The sequence below is a fragment of the Erinaceus europaeus genome, chromosome 17, assembly GCF_950295315.1.
Source record: "Erinaceus europaeus chromosome 17, mEriEur2.1, whole genome shotgun sequence".
Taxonomy (NCBI): domain Eukaryota; kingdom Metazoa; phylum Chordata; class Mammalia; order Eulipotyphla; family Erinaceidae; genus Erinaceus; species Erinaceus europaeus.
Genome location: NC_080178.1, coordinates 67350851 through 67365839, shown reverse-complemented (window position 1 = coordinate 67365839; position 14989 = coordinate 67350851). Strand labels below are relative to the sequence as shown.

The 14989-nt window shown below is 44.7% G+C and overlaps 1 protein-coding gene across 4 annotated transcripts in view; it reads left to right on the top strand.

Moving 5' to 3' along the window:
* The window catches only part of TRIM3 (tripartite motif containing 3), a 35730-nt gene extending 30107 nt beyond the window's left edge, over window positions 1-5623 (top strand). For all 4 annotated transcript variants that reach the window (XM_060176952.1, XM_060176951.1, XM_007527756.2 and 1 more), the window contains 5 exons: window positions 462-629; window positions 1388-1556; window positions 2110-2180; window positions 4785-4925; window positions 5051-5623. In XM_060176952.1, coding sequence (XP_060032935.1) covers window positions 462-629; window positions 1388-1556; window positions 2110-2180; window positions 4785-4925; window positions 5051-5203 — 702 coding nt within the window. In that variant the 3' untranslated portion in view covers window positions 5204-5623. The remainder of the gene's footprint in view (window positions 1-461; window positions 630-1387; window positions 1557-2109; window positions 2181-4784; window positions 4926-5050) is intronic.
* Window positions 5624-14989: the final 9366 nt, after the last annotated feature.

Sequence of the window (14989 nt, the reverse complement as noted above, 5' to 3'; positions counted from 1 at the left end):
GTATTAGTATTAGTATTAGTATTAACAAGAGGAGAAGGAGAAAGAAGTAGAACTTCACTTGGGCACATCCAATGCCAGGGATCAAACTTGGGGCCTCATGCTTCCAAGCTAAAATTTTAGTCACTATACAATCTCCTAGGACTTCTCCCTTTTATATCTCCCCCCATGCTACTTCATTGAGAAAATACTGATTTATAGGACTTTTGTGGTCACACGAGTCCATTTCCACTTTTCCCCAAGAGCCTCCTTTTATATTCTTACATCACTCACGTCTCTGCTACAGGAATCTGAAGTCCACCTGTCATGCCTTCCTGTCCTCTGTACCTCAACAAGGTGTCGGGAATTGCTAGCTGAATGTCAGAATGAATGGAGGGTCTCTTCCCTCAGGATCCTGCTCTCTTTCCTCTGTGCCCACAGTCTTTCCCATCCTCCCCACTTCCTCCCTTGACCCTCTGCTCCAGGTTTTCTCCAACGAAGGCCAGTTCAAGTTTCGCTTTGGCGTCCGAGGGCGCTCACCTGGGCAGCTACAACGTCCCACAGGTGTGGCAGTGGACACCAATGGAGATATTATCGTGGCAGATTATGACAACCGTTGGGTCAGCATCTTCTCACCAGAGGGCAAGTTCAAGGTGAGATGTCTGTCAGCAATGTGCTCTGTGTCCCTGGTAGCCAGCTGAAGTGACCATTCTGGTACCAGCAGATGGTGAGGGCTGACACTGGTTCATCTCCAGCCCAAGCTTCTGCATAAGGGCCAGACTTGGACTATCCTCCCATCAGATGGGATAAGGTCCCCTATGGATGGATATCTCTCTCTGTTTTTTAATGTCTTTTAATTTCTTTAGTTCTTTTAATTTTTTAATTGGGGAATTAATGGTTTACAGTCAACAGCAAAATAAAATACAGTAGTTTGTACATGTGTAACATTTCTTAATTTTCCACTAACAGTTCAACCCCCACTAGGTTCTCCTCTGTCTTCCAGAGCTTGAGCCCTCCCCTTCACCCCAGAGTTTTTCACTTTGGTGCAGTACACCAACTCCAGTTCAAGTTCTGCTTTGTGTTTTCCCTTCTGTTCTTATTTTTCAACTTCTATGAGTGAGATCATCCCATATTCATTCTTCTTTTTCTGGCTGATCTCACTTAACGTGATTCATTCCAGCTCCATCTAAGATGAGGTGAAGAAAGTGAATTCATCATTTTTAATAGCTGAGTAGTATTCCATTGTGTAAATAGACCACAACTTACTCAGCCACCCATCTGTTGTTAGATACCTAGGTTGCTTCCAGGTTCTGGCTATTACAAATTGTGCTGCTATGAACATAGGTATACACAGATCTTTTTGGTTGGTTGTTTTTGGTTCCTTGGGATGATGGATATCTTCTTCTTGTAGACCAAGATTGGGGCTGGCCGCCTCATGGGTCCCAAGGGAGTGGCCGTAGACCGGAATGGACACATCATTGTGGTTGACAATAAATCTTGCTGCGTCTTCACCTTCCAGCCCAATGGCAAGCTGGTTGGCCGTTTTGGGGGCCGTGGAGCCACTGACCGCCATTTTGCAGGTATTGGGGGACTATCCGTAGTTCTCTTTTGAGACTGACGGCCTAATCCCAGAGACTCTCCTGACTCTCCATAGTTCCACACCACACCCACCACCAAAGTCCTATATCCCCACTTTCCCATCTGCCAAAAGAGAATCACCATAGTTTTCATAAGTTTTACCAGTTTGCTTGTTTCTGTTTTGTTTAGATTTTTTTTTGTTTTTGGCAAGTTCATATAAATCAGATCTCCAGATTCCACATATTAGTGAAATCATCTGTCTTTCAGCTCCTTACTTATTTCACTAAACATAATCACCTCCAGTTCCATCCATTTTGTTCCAAAGGACACAATATCATCTTTTTGATTGCAGAGTAGTATTCCAGAGAATATATATCCCATAACTTCTTTAGCCAGTCATCTGATGGTGGGCACCTAGGCTGCTTCCACTCTTTGGCTATTGTGAATAATGTAGCTATGAACATAGGTGTCCTGTGCCTTTATCACCGCAATTATTCTTCCTCATCCCACTCAGCTTTCCAGCTAGTTGCTCTAGAGACCACTTTGTATTTTCAGGACCCCATTTTGTGGCTGTGAACAACAAGAATGAAATTGTAGTGACGGATTTCCATAACCACTCCGTGAAGGTCAGTGTCTCCCCTCGCCTCATTTTTGTGCCGCCCACCCCACCCCTGCCCGTCATTCACCTGAATAATAGACATTGATGGCATGGCTACTTTGTTCCAGGTACTATGCTAGATGTTGGGGACCCAGTAATGAGTGAATCAGATAGGTTCCCTGTATAACTAACTGCTTATGTTCCAGCAGGAGAGAGAGAAGGCAGCCAGGATATTATAGTATGATGTGAGAGGGAAGTGCAGGGAGCACAGGAGGCCATTAGCAGAAGCATCTGACTGACTGAGAGTGAAAGGCTGTAGTGCAGAGGCCAGGTGGTGGCGCTCCTGGTCACGTGCACACGCTACAGTGCACAAGGACCCAGGTTCAAGCCCTTGATCCCCACCTGTAGGGGGAAAGCTTCACGAGTGGTGAAGCGGGGCTGCAGGTGTCTCTGTCTCTCTCCCTATCTCCCCCCTCAATTTCTCTCTGTCTCTATCCAATAATAAATAAATAAAAGTAAAAGAGTAAAAAAAGAAAAAATGATGGGGGTCGGGCGGTAGCGCAGCGGGTTAAGTGCAGGTGGCGCAAAGTGCAAGGACCGGCGTAAGGATCCCGGTTCGAGCCCCCGGCTCCCCACCTGCAGGGGAGTCGCTTCACAGGCGGTGAAGCAGGTCTGCAGGTGTCTGTCTTTCTCTCCCCCTCTCTCTCTGTCTTCCCCTCCCTCTCTCCATTTCTCTCTGTCCTATCCAACAATGACATCAGTAACAACAATAACTACTACAACAATGAAAAACAACAAAGGCAAAAAAAGAAAAGGGAAAATAAATTTTAAAAAAAGAGTAAAAAAATAAAGAAAAGAAAAAGCTGTAGTACACAAGTGGGAGTTACTCCTAAGGCAAAGAGGGAGAGGGGATTTGAGGCGGGGCGGCTGTGGGATCTAAGAAGGAGAGGTGAGAACCCTCACAATTGAAGAAATAAGTAATTCTTACTTGAAGAAGGCAGTGGAGCAAGTATGTGAGAAGCTGTGTGTGCAGTGCAGGGCCTGCTCCCTTCCTAAGGTTTCTGGGGGAGTCTCTGAAGGATTGCAGGGCAGGACAGGTTTGCAATCCTGCATGTGAAATGGAAGGTCACTCTGCTGGGGAACGACTGTACAGGCAGGAAGATCGATCTTTTGCAGTAACCTGGATGAGAAATGATAAGGACTGGGGCCGGGTGGTGGCGCGCCTGGTTGAGCGCATGTGTTACAATGCACAAGGACCCAGGTTCGAGCTCCCTGGTTCCTATCTGCAGGGGGGGAAGGTTTTTGAGTGGTGAAACAGTGCTGCTGGTGTCTTTCTTTCTTTCTTCCTATCTCTCCTTACCCTCTCGATTTCTGTCTCTATCCAATAAATAAAAATAATAAAAAAATTTAAAAAACAAAAAGAAAAAGAGGAGTTATAAGGATCACTGCAGTGGCAATACAGTCACCCTTGAGTAATACAAGGGATGAAGCATTCACCTTCCCCATAGTGAAAAAGCCCCATAAAATTTAGCCTCTGTTTATATAAGTGAGTTCCACAGCTGTATTCAGCCAACAGACATCTGCAGTTGAGTGAATTCATGAAGGCAGAATTCACTGATAGAAAATCCACATATAGGTGGAGCGACACAGTGCAAACCTATTTTTATTTATTTAAAGGGGGAAAATGAGAAAGGAGAGAGAGAACCTTAGCACTACTCAGCTCTGGCCTGAGGTGGTGCAAGAGCTTGAACTCCTGGCTTCTGGGGCCTCAGGCATGTAAACTCAACAGGGTGAGCTATCTTTCTGGCCAAACCGGTTTTTTTTTTTAAAAATATCTATTTATTCCCTTTTGTTGCCCTTTTTTTTTTTTTTTTAAATGGTTGTAGTCATTACTGTTGTTATTGATGTCATCATAGGACAGAGAGAAATGGAGAGAGGAGAAGAGACAGAGAGGGGGAGAGAAAGATACCTGCAGACCTGCTTCACCGCCTGTGAAGTGATCCTCCCTGCAGGTGGGGATCCAGGGGCTTGAACCAGGATCCTTATATCAATCCTTGAGCTTTGAGCCACCTGCACTTAACCTGCTGAGCTATACCGCTGGACTCCCACCAAACCTGTTTTGTTCAGGATCCACGGCATGCACTTAGGGTTCAGATCTGAGATAAATTCAGTGGGTTGTGTTTCATTCGTTGACTGTCAAGCAAAGGAGAAGGTGGAATTGAGAATGACTCATGTCAAATAGACATTTCCAATCACTGAGAGAGAGGTCAGGGGTTGGGGGTAATAGAATAATGGTTATACAAAGAGACTTTCATGCCTGAGGCTCCAAGGAGCCCCAGATTCAATTATCTGCACCATCATAAACCAGAGCTGAGCAGTGCTTGGGGGAGGGAGGGAGGGAGGGAAAGAGAGAGAGAAAAGAAGAACTGCTTTCCCAGAGAAGATGGGCTATTAGATTTGATACATCTGAGGAACAACAACAACCGGAAGTATCTACAACCAGTGAGATGCATGGGTGTGAAATCTGGGAAGAACTGGGGGTACTTAGCCCCGGGGCCTCACTTCATCTTTCTCCGAGGCCCTACTCCTTGCCTGAGGCCAGGTCCCCAGTCCCCAGCCCTTTCCCCTCCAGGTCTACAGTGCGGATGGAGAGTTCCTCTTCAAGTTTGGCTCCCACGGCGAGGGCAACGGACAGTTCAACGCCCCCACTGGAGTAGCCGTGGACTCTAATGGGAACATCATTGTGGCTGACTGGGGCAACAGCCGCATCCAGGTAGTGGGGTCCAGGGATGGCATGTGGGTGAGGATGCCTGCTGTGCCCCATGCCCACCCCTCCCACTAGAAAATCTCTCGGCTGTGTCATCTCGTCTCTCACTCCATTTTCCACCCCTTCTCCAGGTATTTGACAGCTCTGGCTCCTTCCTGTCCTACATCAACACATCTGCAGAGCCACTGTATGGGCCACAAGGCCTAGCACTGACCTCCGACGGCCACGTGGTGGTGGCTGATGCTGGCAACCACTGCTTTAAGGCCTACCGCTACCTCCAGTAGCTGCACAAGGGGCCTGTCTGGCTCATGGAGGGACAGACATAGGGGTGATTGGACAAGAGGGTCTGGCCGGGTGGTGGACCAGATCTGGCAGCACTGAATGTGGGCTGTGGGCGTGGGTGCGCCCAGTGCCCTCCCTCTTCCCGTTTCCCAACCCCATGGTTGCACTTTATTTATTCGGTTCTTGCTTTGGTGATTGGGTGGGCCTGGACTGTGGTCCTAAGGATGTGTGCAGAGCTTCACCCTACCCCCTTTTCCCTGACACCTACCCTGTCCCCTCAGTCTGCTCCCCACCCTCCAGCCTGGGGCCACAACAGCCTCTTACTCCAGGACAGAAGTCCCTCTGGTTGTCTCCCTACCACCCCATACACACTGACAGAGACAGCAATACCCCACCCTATATTAAATGTGTTCTCCAAGGTGGTTTTGTTGGTTTCTTATGAAGTAGGGCTGGGCGATGGGAGGGGGTGCTGACTTTAGACTGAAAGGCAGGCAAAAGGCAGGTAGGGAACAGATTCCCAGACAAGCCCCGATCTATAGAAGCTTCAGAAGTGAGGAACAAGAAGGTGAATGAACTCCTGGGAACCCAGTCACCTGTCAAAAACAAAACAAAACAAAACAAAAAAACCAGTCCTGCATCTCCAGCAGAAATAGTAGAACCTCAGAAGAAGCCTGGGGAAAGTCACTTTGGCAGTAATGCTGGACTCCTTTGGGCAAGGAGTTCCTAGCAGATTCCCTCTAAGTCGGAATAGGCTGTTGGCCTTGCTTTTTTTTTCATAAGTACCTGACTAGGCACATGAGGTTATGCAGAAGATGTGTTAAGACCAGAAAGAAAAGACTCACCGTCATCACCCCAGACCTGATTGAGGCTGGTCTTTCTTTCCAGTACAGCCCTTAGAAATGGTGCCTAGCAGGTGAGACTATTCCTTGACTTAGTTATCATAAATATCAAGTGATCTTAAGTTCGCAGCAGAACTCCTGCTGGGACTGATGTTCCTTCAAGTTCCATCCAAGATATAGCAAAAGAGATTCCATCATATTTTAACAGTCAGGTAGTGTTCTGTTATGTGTACATACACCACGAGGCTGTTACAAATAGTGCGTCTATGAACATAGGTGCACATAGATAAATGTTTCCGTGTTTTTTGGATAGATACTTGGAGGAATCATGTTAAGTGAGATAAGCCGGGAGGACAGATACTAGGTCACCTCACTCAGAGGTGAGACTGAAAAAGCAAAGAGTGAACACACAAGATGAAAGGCAGACTAGCTGTTCTGCTGCAGCAGGTTCACGGACTCTTAACGGGTGGAGGTGGGAGACAATACGAAGGGATGTGGGGACCCACCGTCCTATGGTGGAGGAAGATGTCAGGTGGCGGTGGATGCGTGCAGACAACTATCACTAGAAGGTAAACTCTGCACGTAAGGAAAACAGTCTTGTAAATCGTTTCTCCCCAAAGGTGATTGAAAAAAAGACTCACTTTGCAGTACTGCAAAGGATCAGACCTTGCACAACATGTATCTTGGTCTGGTGATCAGATTAATAGCCCTGTGGTTATGAGTGACTTGAAGGTTCATTGATTAACAAGTACTATCAGTTTCACAAAATGGTGAGTCCTAGGGAAACAGTTGGCAGTTGGCAGTTCAACAAATAGGTACAAGACAAGTATGTGTGATCATGGTATGTGTTAAAGCTGCAAAGGAGATTAACTGGGTAGCCTGAGAGGTGGAGCATAGTATAAACTGCAAAGCTTGCAGGTGGGGCTTGGGAGCACTGGTCTCAAGTTTGGTCTCCAGTGCCTCATGTGCCGAAGTGATGTTCTGGTTCTCTCTGTCATAAAGAGATTACATCAAGAAATTAATTATATTCAATAAATAAAATGGTGTAGTATTGGGGGTCGGGCGGTGGCACAGTGGGTTAAGTGCATGTGGCGCAATGCGCAGGGACCAGTGTAAGGATCCCGGTTCGAGCCCCCGGCTCCCCACCTGCAGGGGAGTCGCTTCACAGGCGGTGAAGCAGGTCTGCAGGTGTCTATCTTTCTCTCCCCCTCTCTCTCTGTCTTCCCCTCCTCTCTCCATTTCTCTCTGTCCTATCCAACAACAAAGCAACGTCAACAGTGGCAATAATAACCGCAACGAGGGCAACAAAAGGGGAAAAATGGCCTCCAGGAGCGGTGGATTCATGGTGCAGGCACCGAGCCCAGCAATAACCCTGGAGGGAAAAAAAAAAGTGTAGTATTACTGAGGGTGAGTAAGGAAGGCTTCTTTGAGTAGTGATTGAAGTTTGGTGAGTATGGAGCCAGTTGTGTTTTTTAAACAAATAATTTTAAGTGGGTCAGAAGGTGGTGCAGTGGATAAAGTGCAGGACTCTCAAACATAAGGCCTCGAGTTTGATTCCCAACAGCTCATGCACCAGAATGATAACCTGCTTTTCTTTCTCTCCTATCTCTTAATAAATGTAATGTTAAAAATAATAATTTGGGAGCCGGGCGGTAGTGCAGCGGGTTAAGCATCAACAGCGGAAAGCGCACTGACCAGCATCAGCATTCCAGTTCAAGCCCCTGGCTCCCCACCTGCAGGGGGTTCACTTCATAGGAGGTGAAGCAGGTGTCTGTTTCTCTCCCCCTCTGTCTTCCCCTCCTCTCTCCATTTCTCTCTGTCCTATCCAATAACGATGACAACAATAAAAACAATAATGATAATAATCAAGGACAAGAAAAGGGGGAAAATAAAGTTTAAAGATAATAATTTAGGGGGTTGGGTGGTAGCACAGTGGGTTGAGCACACTATTATTATTTAGTGGTCTGGGAGGTGGCACAGTGGAGAAAGCATTAGACTCTGAAGCATGAGGTCCTGAGTTTGATCCCCGGCAGCACATATACCAGAGTGATGTCTTTTTTTCTCCTATCTTTCTCATAAATAAAATCTTTTAAAAATAATTTAAAATTTTATTTGTTAATGAGAGAGAGCCAGAACATTAATCTGGCATGGGTAATTCTGGAGAAAGCCTCATGCTTGAGGATCTAACACCTTATCTGCTGTGCTACCTGCTAGGTCACCAGAACCAGCCTTGTTAAGAAGAGGAACTAGAGGATTCCAGACAAGGGGCAGATTGACAGATGGGGATGGGTGGAGTGGGATGTATAGTAAGACGCTGGTAGGGGCTGGGCAGTGGTGCACCCTGTAAAACTCGCATATTACCAAATGCAAGGACCTGGATTTGAACCCCCTCACTCCTGCCTCCTGCCCCCCACCTGCAGGAGGACACTTCACGAGTGGTGAAGCAGACCTGCTGGTGTCTATCTCCCCCCTTCCCGCTCAATTTCTCTCTGTCCTATCCAATAAAATGGAAAATAAATTAATGGCCACCAGGAGCAGTGAGATTGTAACACTGAGCTCCAACAATAACCCTAGAAAACAAACAAACAAAACAAAAGCCTTTGTATGCTGGAGGGTCTAAAAGAAACCAGAGTGATTGGAGAGGAAGGAAGTAGAAGGGGAAAAGGAATACATTTGGAGAATCAGCCTTAAGCTGATCATTTCACTTAGCTAAAGAGTTAAATTTGATTGGGAGTATAATAGCCACTAAAAAGTTTAAGTGATAGAACTGAAAGGAATGTCTTATAGAATGAACTGGCAGCAGGACAGTGATTGTAAGGAATGTGAAGAGAAGTGAGAATAGTATGTAAGAAATAGAAGAAAATCCAGCATCTCTACTTCTTGAAGATCTTAAAATCATCTAAAGTTTTCTCCAGTTTGGGGAGTGTTCTAAGAAGATAGTAGGGCAAATGCACAGAAATGTGAACACACCATTATTTTTATTTATCACAGAAGAAAAAATACCATTTAAATCTTCATAAGAAAATTTTTACTTAAAAAAAGGTGAAATTATCCCTGAAAAGCCCTACCTGTTTATCAGCAGGGAATAGTTACTAAAGTTTTACTTAAATATATAATTGAATTATATGCACCCTTTAAGAAGGCTGATGTTTTAGATGGCACTGTCAAGAGAAAATATTTTATAAAAATCATTCTTGCTTTTAGAAGGATGTAAGGGGCGCAGGTGGTGGTGCACCTGGTGGAACACATGTTATCATGCCCAAGGACCCAGGTTCAGGCCCCCCACTCCCACCTGTGTGTGTGTGTGTGGGCTTCACAAGCACTGAAGCAGGTCTGCAGATTCCTCTCTCCCTCTTTCTTTCCCCTTCTCCCTCTCTCCTTTCCCTTCTCCCTCTATTTTCTCCATTTCCCTTCTGAAAAAAATTTTAAAATGGCCTCCAGGAGCAGTGAATTTTTTTTTTAGGCATTGAACACCAGCAGTTACCCTTGTCGGGCTTAATGTCCAACAACCCTGGTGGTAATAATAATAATAATATAAAAGGATCTAAGAATAGAAAAGACTAGAATAAATGTTAATAGTGGAGTTATTCAAACACTAGTAGAATTAAAACTGATTTTGATCTGAATACAGTATTTTCAGGTGCTGTTCTAGGTGCTGAAAACAGCAGTGAATAAAGCTGATGAAATACCTTGTTCATGATGGCAGTATGGTGGTTGGGCTACTGGAACTGGTTTACATCGGCTCACAAGAGCTCACTGTCAGATTTTCAGGGATTTTGACACCTGATTGTTAAAACCTAGTTATTACTGAAGATTAAATTAGCTAAGCCTGAAATTAAATATATTCCATTAAAATCAAGGACAATAATTACTCAACTCAGAGCAAATCACTTTCTATTGTAGTGCATATTCTGCTGTTATCTGTGCTCTTAAGATGCTTTTCATATATTGTAGATACATGGTGGAAATACTAGATATGGTAGTCAGTTACTGCTCATTTCCAATTTCATGTTAGTGATGTCTTGCTAGTAACTTGAAGATGGTTATGGTGGGGTGTGTAAACCACAGAAATCAGGAGATGCTACAAAATCGGGCTTTTTCCCCCCACCCTGTTTTGATATTAAACATTTATGAGCTCACTTCTTGACAGGGTAAGGAACACATCCTGAGCAATTAGGAAGACACAGCTTAACAACTCGATTATGAGTCTACCACTTGATAGCAACAGGATTTGTCTAAAATAACCAATACTAGGTGTGGGGTGGGGGGTGGAGGTTGGGTGGTGGCATATCCAGTTCTTTTCTATCACTGTCCCTAAAAATAAAATCAAAGAAAAGTAAAACACCCAATGCTATTTTTTTTAATTTATTTTTTATTTAAGAAAGGATAAATTAACAAAACCATAGGGTAGGAGAGGTACAGCTACACACAATTCCCACCACCCAATCTCCATATCCCCTCCCCTCCCCTGATAGCTTTCCCGTTCTCTATCCCTCTGGGAGCATGGACCCAGGGTCCTTGTGGGTTGCAGAAGGTGGAAGGTCGGGCTTCTGTAAATAATGTGGTAACATTAACTATCCATTGTCTTTTTGAACCCTAAGACAGCAGGAACCTCACATCTCCACTATAAAGCCTATATTTCCCCCAGTCCTGGAACCTTAGGATAGGGCCCACTTTCCCGCATGCCTCTCCCAATCCATATCAAATAATATTGCATCAGCCGATCGCAATCTAATCAACGCAACGATTGCCACCTCAACATACTATTTCTTCTTGTGTTAATTAGGACTAATTGTTTCCCATATCTAGTGTATATGATTTAATGAGGTGATCCCTGTTAGTACTTACTAGCACAGTGCTAGGCACATACATTTGCCCAGTAGCTAGTAATTAATACAAGTAAATCACTATTATAGTTGTTCATAGAGCAACATGGACAGACAATGTGAAAGGTTTATTATAGCCAGAGCAAGAGGAAAATGTGCTTCTCTTTCTCTTACTCTCTTTGGCGGAATCAGTGGGGAGCAGAAAGTTCTTTTTGGCTGCCTGGAACTTTATCCCTAAGTCTTCAAAGCTTAAAGAAAGGAAGAATAGGTCCGGGTGGTGGCTCACCCAGTTAAGTGCACATATTACCAACTGCAAGGTTCAAGCCCCTGTTCTCCACCTGCAAGGGGGAGGCTTCATGAGTGGTGAAACAGGTCTGCAGGTATCTTGTCTTAATATCTTCCTCTCTATCTTCCCTTCCCTCTCAATTTTTCTCTGTCCTATCAAAAATGAAATAGGAGAGAGACGGGGAAAAAAGGGGGGGGGGAGGAGGTGATGGCTGCCAGGAGCACTGGATTTGTAGCGCTGGCACTGAGCCCCAGTGATAACCCTGGTAACAAAAAACAAAACAAAACTAAACAAAAAGCCACATATTACCAAGAAAGGGAGAATTTAGCCTCTGCTTCCCGGAGCTCATAACCACAGGCAGTACTCAGTGAACCCCAGGGGAGTGGAGGGAAGACAACTCAGGCCAGTGGCAGGCAGGCTAGACATAACCAAGGAATAACCAAGGTCAGTGTTCAGCTTGAATGTGGCCCCTGGTCAAATGCAAGAGGATCTCTGCTCATGAAGACATTTCTGAGTGCACACTCAGTTCCCTTTAAAGGGAAGCCAGAAAGCAGCTGCTTAGAATGAGAAGACTACTTGGAAAATGGAAATAGTTGGATTTTTCTGGACTTGAATCTTCTAGGAAGCAGAGGGCTGCAGAAGGAGGGGACATGTCGCTCGGCTCCACAGCCAGCATGAGTGAGGAAGGCTACAGATAGCTGGTGTGAGGGAGGAAGGGCTCCTGGCCTGTGGTCAAGTGTGTGAGGGAACACACTGTATCTGTGGCCTCTAGGGGGTGCCCATGGACAAAGACTTCCCCCTCAGCCCAGCACAGCAGACTGGGAATGGCCAGGGATGGACAGAAAGATTTACCTGGCCACCAGGCAGCTAAAGTCTCCCAGCATAGCGTATGCCAGAGGTATGCTATGCTCTTTCATCAATCAATCAATCAATCAATCAATCAATCTATCTATCTCTTAAAACCATAATAATAAAGGAAGGTCTGTTTCAAGTAAAAAGAGAAGTAAAAGCTGTATTTTATTCCCCTGAAAAGAATTGCCTTGGGTCTTGGGCTCAGTACCGCAGGGTTCCCAAATAGACAGTCTCTCAGAGCTCCTGTATCACTGCCTGCTCAGCATAAAACTGCATCTCCCCCAATCCCTGGGGGAGTAGGGGTTAGGGAAGGGTGGAAAGAAGATGGAAGAGAAGCGTTCCAACAATAATAGTATCTAAATCATCTTAGAGTAGACTTGTAAATTGGAAAACGAGTAAGCTGTTGGAGAAATGGCTCAGTGGGGTTGAGCTCAGGACTTGCATGCCTGAGGGCTCAGTTTTGGCCACCTTTCAGTATGACTTTGTTCTCTCTTGGCTGGGAGTATGGATCGACCAGTCAACACTCATGTTCAGCGGGGAAGCAATTACAGAAGCCAGACCTTCTACCTTCTGAACCCCACAATGACCTTGGGTCCATGCTCCCAGAAGAATAAAGAATAGGAAAGCTATCAGGGGAGGGGATGGGATATAGAGATCGGGTGGTGGGAATTGTGTGGAGTTGTACCCCTCCTATCCTATGGTTTTGTTAATGTCTTCTTTTTTAAATAAATAAATAAATAAAATGTAAAAAAAAGATGTTTTTGAAAAATAAAACAAGTGGCCCAGGAGATGGTACAATGACTACAGTGCTTGATTTGCAGGTATGAAGTCCTGAGTTTGATCCCTGACATTGCATATACCAGAGTGATGCTCTGTTTCTCTCATAAACAAATCTTTTAAAAGAGAGAATAAATAAATTTAGGTATGAATAAGTAAATCATAAAACTTTGGCTAATGTTGGGAACATGGTGCATGGGAGTGGCATAGGAAATATGAAGTCCCAAGTTTGGTACCCAGGGAGCTGGGTGGTGGTGCACCTAGTTAAGCGCACATGTTATAATGCACAGGAACCCGGGTTCAAGCCCCCCACTCCCACCTGCAGGGGGAAAGCTTGCGAGTGGTGAAGCAGTGCTGTCTCTGACCCTTTCAATTTCTGACCCTTTCAATTTCTGACCCTTTCAATTTCTGACCCTTTCAATTTCTGGCTGTCTCTATCCAATAAATAAAGATAATAAAAAAAAGTTTGGTCCCTAGCACTACATATGCCTAGTTCTTTTTTATTTTATTTTTTATAATTTATTTTAAAAAGGAGACATTAACAAAACCATAGAATAGGAGAGGTACAACTCCACACAATTCCCACCACCAGATCTCCATGTCCCATCCCCTCCCCTGATAGCTTTCCTATTCTTTATCCCTCTAGGAGTATGGACCCAAGGTCATTGTGGTTTTCAGAAGGTGGAAGGTCTGGCTTCTGTAATTGCTTCCCAGCTGAACATGGGTGTTGACTGGTCGGTCCATACTCCCAGTCTGCCTCTCTCTTCCCCTAGTAGGGTGGGTCTCTGGGGAAGTGGAGCTCCAGGACACATTGGTGGGGTTGTCTGTCCAAGGAAGTCTGGTTGGCATCATGCTGGTATCTGGAACCTGGTGGCCGAGTAATGAAGCTGAAGGGTTGTCATTCCACACCTGAAATAGCCTAGTTCTCATCACTATCATGTTAATAAATATTTTAATTAAATTAGTTAAACACTACTACTATTGTTACATTTATGCCACGAGAGTTACATTGGGACTTGGTGCCTACATAATGAATCCACCACTTTCAGCAACCACTTCCCCCCTTTTTTAAAAGGATTGTATGTATGTATGTATGTATATTATCTTTATTGTAGATAGCCAGAAATTGAGAGGCAAGGGGGAGATAGAGACAGAAAGACACCTGCAGCCCTGCCTTACCACTTGCAAAGCTTTCCCCCTGCAGATGGAGACCTGGGGCTTGAACCCAGATCCTTAAACATTGTAACATGTGTGTTCAACCAGGTGTGCCACCACCTGCCCCCCTGTTTATCAGAGCACTGCTTAGCTCTTATTTATGGTGGTGTGGGGGGTTGAACCTGGGACTTTGGAGCCTCAGGTATGAGAGTTTATTTGCATAACCGTTATGCTATCTATCCCCGCCCTCTTCCTTTATTTTAAATTCAATAGGACAGAGAAAAATTAAGAGTAAGGGAGAGGCAGAGAGGGAAAGAGAGAGACACCTGCAGCAAGGCTTCACTGTTTGTGAAACTTACCCCCGGAGATGGGGAGAGGGGGCTTGTATATTTTAATATGTGTGCTAATAGGGTTTACCACCACCCAGCTCCATTAGTGACGTAATTAATTAATACTGTATATTAATATATACAAATATATTAAATATTTATTTAAATGAATTTAATTTATTTAATTTTTAGCAACCAGGGTTATCACTGAGGCTTGGTGCCAGCATGATGAATCTATGGCTCCCAGCAGCAAAATGTTTCCTTTTTCCCTTTTCTTTTTTCTTTGATAGGACAGAGAGCAATTAAGAGGGCAGGGAGACAGAGAGAGACCTGTAGTACTTGCTACATCAGTCATGAAGCTTCTCCCCTGCAGGTGGGAAGTGGAGACTTAAATTTAGGTCATTTAGGCTATTTAGGTCATTGCACATGGTAATGTGTGTGCTAATCAAGTGCACCACCATTCAGCCCCCCAAATATATATATATATATATATATATATATATATATATATATTTAAAGTGAGAGGGCCACTCTTTTTTTTTTTGCCTCCTTGGTTATCACTCTGACTTGGTGCCAGCACTATGAATCCACTGTCCTGGAGGCTATTTTTTTTTCCATTTTATTGGATAGGACAGAGAGAAATTGAGAGGGAAGGAGAAGCTAAAGGGTGGGAGAGAAAGATAAACACCTGCAGACCTGCTTCACTGCTTGTGAAGTGACTCCC